The 14340-nt window shown below is 32.0% G+C and overlaps 1 protein-coding gene across 9 annotated transcripts in view; it reads left to right on the forward strand.

Moving 5' to 3' along the window:
• LOC123677041 overlaps positions 1-13725 on the forward strand; it is a 39225-nt gene extending 25500 nt beyond the window's left edge. For 2 of the 9 annotated variants that reach the window (XM_045613454.1, XM_045613453.1), the window contains exons 6-10: positions 1780-1803; positions 4268-4417; positions 8843-9060; positions 10741-10773; positions 12484-13725. In XM_045613454.1, the coding sequence (XP_045469410.1) occupies positions 1780-1803; positions 4268-4417; positions 8843-9060; positions 10741-10773; positions 12484-12564 (506 nt within the window). In that variant the 3' untranslated portion in view covers positions 12565-13725. Of the gene's footprint in view, positions 1-1779; positions 1804-4267; positions 4418-8842; positions 9109-10740; positions 10774-12483 lie in introns of all 9 variants that reach the window. The other 7 variants (XM_045613459.1, XM_045613458.1, XM_045613456.1 and 4 more) reach the window with 7 other exon arrangements.
• The last annotated feature ends 615 nt before the right edge of the window (positions 13726-14340 follow it).

Here is a 14340-nt window from a genome sequence, read left to right on the forward strand (position 1 = left end):
ATAACAGAACTCCAAATAGTAATCGTTGGTGTTTAACCAACCTATTCCGATAGTAGCTTTATTGTTACGGCTTATCTGACCTACATCAGAATGATTATGGTGCGGAAATGATAACCGTAGGCCAAAAATGATTAATACTATTAGTTCGAACAAGGAAGGAAAACGACAATTCCTCGTACGGGAGTATCATTGCAAACTGCAAAATTTAAATACACCTATAAAGGACTACACACTTGAGGTAATACCAGCACGTGATTGTCCAAACATCCTTTTTTGTACTTATACGAATGACAATATTTCGTTACTAATAGCAAAATAAGACAGTAAAAAGAAAAAATTGCGCTGGGATGTGAACTCTTGAAACCCGTGATCATCATGTCGCACCACTCAATTAACACCACTAAGCTATTTAATTTAAATTTTTGATGAATAGCCCGCTATCTAGGCAAAGGCAGCTATATCTTTTGAAGCTCTCATCTTTTGAAATTTGACAAGTTAAAACTACGCCATTACTAAAAATGGATCAAGATTCAATAAAGCATTGAAGTTATTAAATTTGGTGAAATGGTGAAAATTTCAGTCACAGTTCGCAAAACTAAAGCACTTTTGGGTTTTCGTGAAGCAACTTCTCGACCAACACTGGTGGGAAAAACTATGTACCTAATTAAAAAAATTAATTAATCATCAATCTCTCGTTCCTAAAAAATAAATCTCATCAGTCCAACTCTAATATAACAACATCAAATGCGAAAAAATAGGAATTACTCAGCGGTTTTTCAACAAACTTCTGAAAGCGAAACATTTTTCAGGATACCTAGATGAAGGCTATTGACGAATGACTTTCAGTTCCCAGTTCCCACATCCATGTGGGCATACAATCGTTTGCCCTTCACGTCAAGCAGAATTCTGCAAAGTCATTCATATCGTACTTGAAGGAGGAAATTACTGAAATTCACTCTTCACTGTATGATGTCTCTGCAAACTAGAATTATTTCTGTCTTGCTGAGGTTTTGTCCAAAAGGATCAATTTTTGCAGTATTTGATGGACTTGCTCGTTACTAAGTGGAAATCCATTTTGAATTTCCAATATTCAGTGGAAATTAGAATAACTTGTATTTAATATCAATCAGTTTTTCAGTTCGTTCTACAAATGAGAAATCAAAAATAAGGCAATGTCGTACCATTTTTTTCTCCCAAAATTATTCAATATAAAACATACATACATAAAATTATTCGTACTTTTCAAAGAAGTACGTAACCTGGAATATTCTGAAATATAAGCACCTTCTTCATCTTTACTGAGTGTAGCTTTAAGCATGACTCGAAACGTTTGGACCTTGCGATATACCTACAATAGCAGATGAATAATTAATTGAACCAATCAATTTTCACTGAGGTCAGAATAAAAAATAAACCATACAATATATGAATAAGTTCTGTTTCTGCTACAATATACCTTCATGTTGCATTGCTGGACTTGATGAAGAACGAAATATTTCAGAGAATGATCTTGCTGAAGCAAATATCAAAGCCAAACTATTCCATTTTTGGTTATCTGATACAATGTTTCCTTCTTCATTGGTTCTTCGGAATGTATATCTTTTTAACATTCTGCATAGTGTCTAAATAAATGTGCTATGATCGATGTCGTTTAACCTTGTTCTCATATCGAAACCCTCCATAACATAACATAAACTAATGCTTGAAAAATATGCTTGTATATCATAAAGAAAACATAAATATTGTACGATGAATGTGACTAACTAACTCACATTTCAGAAATGGGACTCCTTCTAGATTTTGGTAGGTAAAGTTGTTGAAAATATGCTTTACAATCTGAAATTGAACTTGCAGTGCTTTCACTCTGCATTTTAGAGCTGGAATTTTTCTGCAAATCTTTTACCGCATTTCTTTTCAATGAACTGATAGTTATCACTGAGGAAATTTCTACCATTATCAAATGATTCTTTTTACCGTATATGATTTATATTCCTTTAAAATATGACTATTTGATCTTATTTGTGATCTGTTCTTCAGTTACTCAGACATTTCAGTCATTTAGCTTTAAAAAAACCTTCATGTTGAAATTATGAAATTTCTTATCAAATATAAGTACATGTTAATCAAAATTCGATAGGAATCCACAAAGAGTTCGGCACGTATTTTCATTTCAATATGATTGTGATAGCACTATGTTCAATATTCACTAATACTACAATTTTTTTATCGGATAAGCATTATTCACCTTAATAGATATTATGGATTGTATGTATAATACATAGGTATTATACCTACTAATACTGAAGACGATATTTCTGAGATAATACTTAAGCTGTTACTATGGCGTCCACCTTCAAGTTGATTAAATTTTCAAGCATATTATACCGCCAGAAGAAATTCTATAATTTTTTTATGAAATTTAGTTCATCATAATCATAGAGTAATAAACATAGATAGAGGGAGTATACGTAATTTTACATGTCGCCAACATGGTTAAGATTACGTTGTGATATATTTTCAAATCCACAATTTTACTATATCGTTATGAATGTATATTATATTGAATGAAATATATTTATTTGAGTGATTCCCGATTAAATATACAAATTTGAATATTTGGAATCCGATATTTTTCCTAATCGTCGAATTTATAATAAGCAGAATATTTATTATTTTCTGTATCTACCTGCTGAAATCCAAGGTTTCGCATTTCTTGCTCTACTAGTGTCATCGGTTGTTTCACGTCGTTTGGCGCGCTTGAAGTTTGTTTTCTGAATTGATATATTTAGATATTTATTTTTATATATTTTGAGTTAATATAAAACATTGATTCATTATGGGACATAAGAAGTGCGGTCTTTGTGGAAAAACTTGCGAATTGAGTGAAATATCGTATCACTGATATGTTTTCATCTCCGCGCGCTTCATGTCATATTTGATAGTTTATGTTGGGGACAAAATATGCTTACTGAAAATGACATATGCTCCCTCTATCTATTTTATTACTCTGAGATGTCAACCAACACCAGTTTTGATCTGTTTAATCAGAAAAAAACTCAAATTAGGAAGGACACTAACAGTGTTAAATAACTAACTGATTCCCAGTCAGTATTGATGCGAGTCAGGTTCGAGCCGTCTTAAGACATAGAGGGACGTTCTAGAGATGATGGTGGAAGAATCTATTATAAGTTTTCTTATCGCCAGCAGACTGATGTTTACTGTCAGACGACGTTTATCTCTGAAAATTGAAATTGCGAAAGCTTCTGTCTTTCCATTACACAAGAAAAATAGCTCCTCGTTAGTTACTTCACGCGAATCATATAAATTCTCACCTTATTACTCAATTAGTTTTATCGATCTTGTAGAACCCAAAGATTATAAATTTATATTGTGTTAGCTCCTGTGAAAAAACTAAGATTAGAAGAGAAGGTGGAATAAACATATGCGAAATAATAAATAGAATTTCTTATCATACGTGATCTATGAAATCAAAAGCATGCAAAATCTTAAAATAACAATACTTCTTATTTAAAAGGCTGTTAGGTAGAAAAACAAATACAAATATTTACTGTTCCCAATCCAAGTTTTTATCTTCTCTACAGTGTGTTGTGTGGTGATTTTAATAAGATACGTTTTTATTGTTCTAAACCTCTCGACTTTCGAATATATTGTATTGATGTTCCAAAAAAAAGTATTCGATGATATAAATCCAATGCCATTTTTTAGGCGAAAAATTATCAAATTATAAAATTTAACCGCAAATAGATGAGGAATTCAAAATAATTTAGGTCTTCGGGAAAAGCAGTTACATGTATAATATTTGTATATGTATGTATATACCCTAATATGAAAGTTTATCACATAGGTCCATAAAAACTTTTCTTCTTAGATAATTTCCAACATTGCTATGGAAATTGTGATGCAGGTTTAATAAAAAAATAACGTATGTTACACTAATGTATAAGTACCTTAGAAACACTTGCTACGCTGAAGAAGCCTCTAGGTCTGACGACCCCCATACAAAGATATTAAAAAAATTAATATTAAAATTCTTCAGCTCCGCCCCGCCAAAACAAAATCCTAGTTGCGCCACTGCGTGCCTTCAAACTCATGCCATCAACTTATGCCTTATGCACTTGTATCGTAATACGCCTACTATATTATTATTTTCGGAACTAGTTTGAGAATGTTTATTTGTATTTGCCTGCATCTAATTTTTACAAAAAGATTCCTGGAGGGAGCAGGAGTATATTAAGCCATGTTGCAGGATCTTTACCGTTGCCGATCATCGATCGAAGCTTGACGTCAGCATCCCGAACATCGAGTCGCAGAACGCTGGCATCGATTCAGTCGCGTAGGGCCAGCAGTGCGCAGGGTTGCCGCGCAGGCGTCTCTGTCGTTTCCTCTTCCAGAACAGGTGCGGCCCGGTCCGCCGCCATCTTGCTTCTCTCTTGCCAATATGATTTCGATGCGCAGAACTACAGTTACGAGACTGAACCCGCCATGGTGCAGCTAAGGCCAACTGCGCAAGTTCGATATTTCGGTACATACTCTGCGTGCATCAGAAAGTCAGTTGAATTTGTGTTGTGGTTTGTTGGTCATGATTGTGACTGAAATCGAGAAATGCTTAATATCTTCTAATGTGTAGGAATGATCCATGTTCGAACATGATCATTTCATGAAAATATTGGATTGCTTTTTCAGAATCTTTGTGCCGATAAATTCAATTCTGAAATCGGTGGTATCTATTGTTTTGGAAGTTATGGGCTCCCAAATGTCGAAAATACTACTAATCTTCCTCCACAATGAAAACAAACAATCACCAATCTTGTCTAGATAACACATCAAAATTCGGTAATTTCTACCACGATATGATAGACTGATTGATACGATGTTATCTTATTTTTCGGTGTTCCAGAACAGCTCATAGATGACAGGATGTTTTGGTGATAATGAATATTCAAAATTTATTCCATCTTCACCTATATGTAAATAGATACCTAGTGATCTCATTACCTATTTGAAATTTGAAGTGTTATACTCAGAAGGGATAACTTTAACTTGATTTAATGGGAATGTAGAGAGTCTACGCCACTAAAATAAAATTTTAATATTTTTGTTTGGAGAATCTTTTGTCAAGAATTGGCTCCTATTCCAACAGGAATGATAAATTCGAAAACAAGCGACGGAGGAGCGAATTTTCGAACGCATGAGTGTTGAAATTGCCTTCTGCAACGAGTACATTTTAGACGATATTTTCCCTATTTTACTCAAGTTTTGTGAAATATTATTGAAATTCAATGAAAAATTCAGATTATACGTTCTAGCGACCTTTTTATTGTATATCTTAGCATCAGTTGGCGTGACTCATTACGTTACTGAAATAGAGAAACAAACTCATTGAATAATATGCTGTGAGACATAAAAAATGCGTTGAAATTTTGTCACCAAACTTGGCAGACTTTTAACTAGTTTATTAAGTTGAAGGTTTGTAAATGATTAAAATTTCATACAATTTTCCATGGCATTTTTCCATGGAAAATTTGAAGTTTTCACAATTGAAATTATCTGGTATATTAAGTCGATTTTGGTATTATTTTTCATTGCAATTCTTTTGTTTTTGTCTACTTCTTGAGTTTAGGCAGCGATCTTTTATTTCATTTGGGTACTATATTTGAATAATTAAAGATTTATGCTAAGTAAGGTAGAAAAATTTCAAAGCCTTCTTGGTGCTGCATATTTTATATCACAGATAAACTTTAAAAACTAAGAGTTCTAGAAATAAATTGTCTAAGCTGATATTTTCACCATAGTTTCCTCACAGCAAATCATAGAGTATTCATTCTATTGCCAAAAAAATCAAGTTGATGACATGTTTTCTTATAGGTCTCATAACACTTGTCATGTTAAAATAGGTGCAAATATTTTTCTTCGGTCCCTTAAAGTTCACCTTAAAGAATGAAAAAAATTCAGTTTTTAGATTAATCAATCGTTCCCTAAAAAATTATAAAATCAGAATTCTTCAACAATTATGTATATTGCTGCTATCAGATGAATTTTGCATTGTTGACGATTTTTGTGCTTATAAGGAAAAGTGGAGGTTGTACATGTGGCTTGCAATTTGATGGGAAACTTTCTGATCTAGTTGTATTTCAAAACACTACACATCACACTTACACATTATAATAATGTTTGAGTGGTTTTGATCCCAATTGAAAATACATTGAAAAAAATTCTGATACTCAGGTTTTTGGAAGAAATTCCTCAATTACAAATAAACCATGGAGAATTACATCATTTCAAATACCTATCTCTTTGTTTGGTCATCAACGAAAAATCAGGCTAGAAGAAGTTTTGAACTTTTTGTTTGACAATTGAATTTGAATGAGCGAATAACAAAGATAAATTTGATGTGGTGAACTGAATAGGTTTATTTAATGGAAAAAAAATTTTTATTGTCTTCGGATTAATTTTAACACATCAGAGATTCAAGTGTTTCAAGATTAGTTGCCGAGTTATTTTAAATACTTTTTAATAAGACATTCTTCTGGAGCAAAAATATTTAATTTGTTATAAGTATATTTATCTCTGAAAAGGAATTCTAATGGGTTTCAATGTTTTAAATGTATACCGGTTCTGCTGAAGAAATAATAGTATCTATCCAATAAAAGTATCACAGATACCCTCATTCATGGTAATATACAAGAATATTATTCTGAAAAATTATTTTATTGAATTTTTTTCATATGTTACCTAATGTAGGTATAAATACGATTATTGTAGACAATATTCTAGCGAATGCTTTCATTGAGCATTACCTCATACAATAGGTAATGTTAATTCTCTTTAAATATCCCATTTCTCTGCTTTTTAGGATTATCAATAATTTTTATATTTTCGCTGTTTTCAATATACCTGAATCGTTAATTTGCAAGTTTTTATAATTAGTACCGTCCTTTAGACAATTTTTTTTTGTAAGGACTCACATGTTTTTAACAACTATATGGCATCAACTTTATAAAAATAACAATATAAAAGGAGTCTTTAAAATCAATCATAAATGTCGCACAGAGATGGCAAGATGGCCGTGGTAGAACCGTTCGTTTTTCTATTATTTTAATTGAAGGTTGGAGGTAATCAATTAGTCAGTAAACATCCAAAACACCATATCCCGCACTCACACCCTCAACAATAAATCTTTTATGTATAGCTTTGCATGGTGAGCATGTCAGGCCTGATTTTCATTGCTTATGAATGATGAAGGTGGTGAACAACGTTGCCAGAGCTTGAATATTACCCGTTTTCCACTAACCAGCCTCCATTATATACTTGCCTAGACAAAATAGCACAGAATTCTACAATTGGTCAAACCTGCGGTAAATTTGGGGATTTTAATTTTTCGGTATAACAACCAATTTTATACAGCAGTTGTGAATATAACTTTGACTATCCACTGCTTCACCTGGAAATCTCATTAGTTTATTTCACGCAACAAACTGAAACTTTATCAGCCAAGGAGGGCCCGACCCCTCCCCTTAAATTCTACTGCCCCCACCTTAAATTTGACATACTAAAGCTAAAATAATAACAAGATTAGCAGAACTGTAATTTCGCTTTACTTCGGCCCCCCCAAAAAAAATCCAGCCCCCTCTTAGCCATCCCTTTTTTTGAAAGATGGCATTGCCACTGGTTTGAGGTAACTTGTTTGGTATATTTTCGACATTTCTTTCTCTAACGATATTCTATAACTCTTTTCTTAAGTTCTCTCGAAATTTTATCCTTCAAAACGCCGTTCGTGATAGTTGTCTCTCAAAAACTCTCTAATTTTATTCTTGGCACTTTCGATTAACTGATTTTCTATATTTCCAGTTAACACTCTAGGGTCTAGGTCTTCCTCTTTTCAGAAGATTTTAGGATACATGCGGCTTCAAAATGTCAAAATCCAAAAATTTTATATCATAGCAAAAAAAAAGATCTTTCACCTCCTTTCGAATACATAATAACACTTTGGATCAATTGTAATCCCACCCCTTATCGAGATCAGCAGCCAACATATACATATATGTCTTAGTATAACCTATTTTCTCCAAAATGATATCGGTTGTCAAAAACCTTTTAAAAATTGCCTATCCTGACGATCACTGTTATAGTTATAATATTGCAGGACCATATTGTTGATTCTCTGCTTTCTATAATTGTCATGATTTCTTCATCTTTGGAGTAATATTTCTGATCTAATGGTTTCAAAGTTGTGCTGTTTCTCAAGGCGGATATAAATCCAATAAATCAAAGACCACGAAATTCGCTCTAGAAGTTCTTTGGTTATACCTAAAAGGTCCAGGTCTAGGTCTAGGTCTAAATCAGTCTAATTTTACTGAAAATACTCAAAATTGAAATGGTAAAAATCGAAAACCCGCCCTAATCATAACATCGACAAAACATGAGCTCATAAAAAATTTCTTTATAATTAGCAATAAAAGCGGTGAAATACGCTCTATATATTATTCAGATTCATCAGTGAACGCTATAGTATAATTACGCTCAGCTATATTATCAAAATAATGGGACCCTCAACACTGACGCGTGGGATAATAGCAATCTTCATTCTGTTCATTAACAACCTCCATTGAATTTTTTCATTATAGAACTAATCACTTCACCAGATCAGTATTTAGATTATTGACTCCAAATGAAGTAATATATTCCATCATTTATTTTGCCTACAGCGTTGTTCACACTTGAATTGAAGCATTTTCTACAAATGTTACATTCTGCATGTATGTTTTCTCTATGGACTCAACTACAACAAAAGATTCTTGCTTAAACTGTTTTCTTCCCTAAGGGTCTCGAAGGCCTAGCATCACGTCTATCCACAGTGGTAGTTCAATAAGGAGCTATAGTGCACGGAGGTATGAGAAAGAAAGACTCGAAAAAGAGGAAAGAGAACGAGAAAGAAGATTAGGAAGATTTAGTGCGTCAAGTTCTAGAGATAAGGTAGCACCAAGCCCTAGCCCTCATTCTACTGATGACCTCCTTCCAACTCTAGAGGAAGATAAGCAGGTATGCAGAGTCTCTCTTCAATGCCAAGCTTCTAAGATATGATAAAAGGTACACGTGGTTATAGAATTTTCTTTTCACGTTTAATTAACCTTTTCAAGTTACTACAGGATACGGAGAATAATAAACAACATTTTGATATACATTATTTAAGCTACGCAAAGCAGCTAGAAATAGAAAGGGGATATGAAGAGTGATCTAATAAGTGCTTTAGGAACTTGAAGTGGAATATAGGTAACGCAATAATGAGTATCAGACATTCGACAATAAAATTCCGGGCATAGCTGTGATATAGTCGGTTTTTCACCTGACGTTTTGCTTAGTACTGCAGTAAGCATATTCAAGCTTAATTTCTCCGATATGGATAACAGTTCTATCTGGATGCGGGATTTACACTCATTTATAGTGTAATGGTTCTGTTTTTGCCCGAGAGATGGCGTTATAGGCCACGCATATTTCTCTAAATCGGCACCGCTGGGGAATTAACCTGTCTCGAATTACCGGCTTGTATAGTTTATGGGTCCCATCTTTAAAATTTCAATTAAACAAACTATTTTTGTTTATTGTGAAAAAATCTAAAAATGTGTTCGAGTTTCGAATAATTTTAAAAACCGTGTGATAAAGGTTTGCATTCATAAAAAGCTCATCTGGTTCACGAACTAAAGTCCAATGATTATTGCTGCCGCTGAGATTTATTTGCTTTTGTGATACAGAATTTGACATTTTCATTTCAATATCATATTCAGCGATGAGGTCATTTTTTTGCTGAAATGGCTGTTTCAAAGAAAATTATTTCTATATTATGTCTTCTTCGTCTGATGGTTATCTGACCTCTCAAGACTTATGCCAATTATAGTTCAGGGTTGAAGAAACATTATCAGATAAACAATTGGTGAAATTCCGATAAAATACGTGAAAACGTCTCAATAAATTTGACTTATCAAGATCGCTAAGGCCAACTGAGTTCAGGAGCATATTTAAACGATATAATTTTCAAAACATAATTGTGATCTATTGGTCCTTCGAATTCATCGCAGCGCAGAAATATTTGCGTTTCATTTTAGTTCAAACTCCTATAATAAAACATTCGTAATAAGTAATAATACGACATACTTTATTACTTAGAAAATTCTAAACTTGGTAAAAAGATTTGATATATTAACAAATACAATAAGAAATTAACAGTAAACTATTTTGCCAGAAATCCTTTATCTTCAACATAATATATGATGTGGGCTACTCTGTATATTTTATAAAGATAGATACCTATACCAGTTTTTTCCCCGAAATATTATTTCATTCATTAACAATACCTACCGTTTACTTCTTATTGTATTTTTAAATAAATTGTATTATTATTGATATTTGATATTTATATTAGGTATACCTATTAGTTATTAATTTATATTTACCAGAATGCAAATATCATCTTGTGTATTTTTCTTTTTGTTGAATTAGGTAACACTCTGACAACCTATAAACCTTCAAATTCAAATTACCGTCAATTTTAACTTTCAATATTCATATATCAATTTCTCAAAAGTAGTAGAATTTGTTCAAGATAGTTAGCTTAATAGTACCTAATAGTGTTGTGTGGAAAAATTGCAGAAAGTTTCATTTTTTTCACCAACTATTCCATAGGTTTCTTGCTTGAAATAATATTATTATTAATTCGATTTACAGAATGAGAGTAGTTCATGGCCAACTGTTTACTATGTAAGATAACAAGTACCTACTAATATCGAGAATTTTGCACATATTTTTGTTCAGTGGATTTTAGCAAGTAGAAAGAGCGATCTATTTTTCATCACAAAGCAACATGGTAGAATCAAAATACTGCGGTATTGAAACATTTTTCATTCCCAGATTGTTTTTATTTTTTTGAGCAATATGATTTTGCATTATACCAAATGCTTTTACTCAATTGTCAGAAATACATCAAGCTTCTATTTGATCTTGTAGCATTCTCAAATCGTACTTGGATCAGTTTTTAACTACGTTTTCTGCATGACTGAATTTTCAATTGGTTCATAACTAGCTCGAAAATTTCGATTGATATTTCTGTGAATATCAATTATGTTATATTTTATACATAAAATAAACATACTATTGGTATGAATGATATAATGTACTGAATAGAACTAGAATTTCGGAGTGAGCGATCTGTTGGTTTTTTCTGAAATTGTTTACAATAATTCACATAATTGCTTATCTTCCCGAATCGAACGTTTAAGCGACCAGTTCAAAAATTATTAGGCTTTATTTTAAGCTTTTTTTATCCTCATTTATTAATTTTTTTGAAATGGACAAATAGGAATTAGATGAATTTTTTATTGAAGAATGAATATATGCATGATATAACTTTCTATACAAACATTTATTTTTTTATGGATTTTCACATGAAAATATTATGGAAAAAGTCTTGTCAAAGGCTGAAAAAACGGTTTCTCCAAAATTAAAAATCATTTTTTGAATTCTTGCATGTGGTATAGGAAAATACGGTAAATCAGAGAAATATTTGATATTGGTCCACTCAAAAACCAGATATAGGAGTAGTTGAACTTTAGTAAATCACTAGAATGTCACGTGTTACAAACCCCTCTTAATTTTTTATCGGTTGTTGAGTTCCATCAACAGTTCTTGGTAAAACATGCTCATTGACATTAAAAGTAAACTTATATCTAAAATGAATAAAAATTATGACGCTGTTACATTCTTCTATCTCTCGACTCGTTACAATACGATCCCGCTACTGAGTACACTCTTGCATACATCAAGTCTTCGGCGAAATAATGATGTATTCTTGTAGCATCTCACTCTTAATTAGCAGCTGTTACTTCATGATTCCAACAGATTCAAATCTGGTGATCAGGGTGGCCACAGTACCAACAATCGTAAATGAAGAAAAAAAAAAATTCTACGTGCAGTGTGTCTTTATAGACAACAATTTTTCATTACTAGACCAAAAACTAAGAGATGAAATTTATCCATTGACATTGTTATCATAGCATGCGTCGAATGGCCACAACGTTGCCAAAAATGAAATTATAGAAATTTTTTTTTTTTATTTTATTTTATTTAATTATAGAAATTATTACTTCTGGATGAAAAACCACAAATTTTACTGTATTAAATTCCACTTGCTTATGTGCTAGTGCTATAGCCATTATAGCGATTATCTTATGATTTTGATGCTATCTATGCCACGTTTTTCCAAGCCAGAAATTCATGCACACGTCAGAATTAAACCAATAGATGCTCTACTCTATAAAATTGTACCTATGGAAGATGTTCCAAATAAGGTCATTCCAAGAATCACAATAAATGATACTCTATTGAACCATTTTGAATTCATGGATTTGCACTTTCACTCCATATGAAAATTATTGTAAAAATTATCTAATTATTGTTTTCTCGACATTCCAGGTACCTCCACTAGCTATTAGAGAAGAATCTTCATCAAGTTTTCAAGAAGAAACCCCTTCCACTTCAAAACAATATACTTAATGAAATCAGTATTAAAATATAGTTGCCTACTAAATGATAACGAAATGATATAAAGTGATAGTTATGTATGCCAGAATTAAACATAATTATTACCTAAATAATGACAAATAGGTATGTTCAAACATTAAAAAATTCTTTGTTAAAAATGTATAATTCGAAATGGATTTTTGAAGGATGAATGTTTCCTTTCGCCAATAATATTACGAAAGACATTTCAATTAGACTAAGATATTTCAGCGAAAAATGATTGTCACATAAAAATATAGTGCTATTCTGAGATACTTAGTCATCAAACTTTCTTCTACATAACAATAATCGATGAATGTGCAGTTATATCTCTAAAACGAAGCCAGTACTTTTATTGAATTGGAAAAAAGGGAAATTTCCGATCGGAAAATTTTATTGGGATGTATAGACTAGCTTACAAAAAGTGTGGGAATCTGTTGATGTGAATAGAAATATCTTTAATGCCAGATCAATAAAATCGACCTAAGTATATATCTTATATATGTCCATACATATCTCCAAGCTCAATTTTTAGATTATTGAATTAGCAACTGATGTAACCTTTGAAATCGCATTTTCAATGCAATACCAGGGAATAAAAAATTGCTCTTAAATGTACCTACCCTAAATCATGGCAATCATATCACGAATGATAAATCTGCATCTGGTATAAATGGAGAATATAGATCTTCCTTACGATTGCACTGTTCTATCAGCCAATTCAAGATGGATCATTCATGCAATCTTTTGATAGTCTTCCACCAAGAGCAAGAAAAATATTCTCTGAATGTGAATAATTCTTAGATTATTTAATCTGAATGACATTATTGGATAATAAGTCGACAGGTTCCCGTATCTTTATTTTTTGACCTGCTGCTTGATATTACCTTATCATTATATTGTCATCGTAGCTTGGAAATTTTTGGAAACAGTTTTATGTTATCGTGTGGATATCAAATGGAATTATTTTAACTTAAGGTGTACTTAGATTATTAATTATGAATTTTTATGAATGTTAATATTATTTGTAAATTTTTACGAGGAACAATGTTGAATGTTAAAAAGTACAGAATAAAACTTAATGAGTACATGAAATGAATCATTTGTACCTAATTGAATTTATTGTGCTCTAATAAATGGAATGAGTACTGTTAACGTTGTTTTACTGAAAAAAAAGCATATTTATGTTAACTAAGTAACAGACAGTATTATTCAGGAAAAGCATTATCCAATCGCCAAAACCACCTTCAACTTTTCAGAAATCGAGTTTAGCCTGTCAGGTAGAATGGAACGTTATGCCTGAAAATTTAATCGATAACTTGATACGTCAGATACGTGGGATGCCTAGGCGTATTGGACAGTTGATTGAAAGAAGAGGTGGTAATACGGATATTATTCAATTTGGATTCAGTTCCAGTAGTGGAATAGGTAACTATAATTGATCTAAAATTGCTTAAAGCAAAGAGTACCTAACAAAGATTTTCTATCAAATATATTGTAGCTGATATAGAGAAAAATATTCATCTCATTACTTGAGAAACCTAGAGGGAGCCGAGACTTTTGACGATGTGCTTATTTTGGTTCATTTCCAAAAATAAATGGAATCAGGAAAAAATAATATTCAACCCCATCCTGAAATGTCCAGTTTTGAAATTTATAGAATACAACAAAAGCATCAGTGCCAAGATGTATTACACTCAATGCATATAAATATTATTCGAGTAACACTTTTTTCAGGTACTTTGATCGAGCTTTATCTGCTACTAAATC

Source organism: Harmonia axyridis, chromosome 3 (assembly GCF_914767665.1).
Source record: "Harmonia axyridis chromosome 3, icHarAxyr1.1, whole genome shotgun sequence".
Lineage (NCBI taxonomy): Eukaryota > Metazoa > Arthropoda > Insecta > Coleoptera > Coccinellidae > Harmonia > Harmonia axyridis.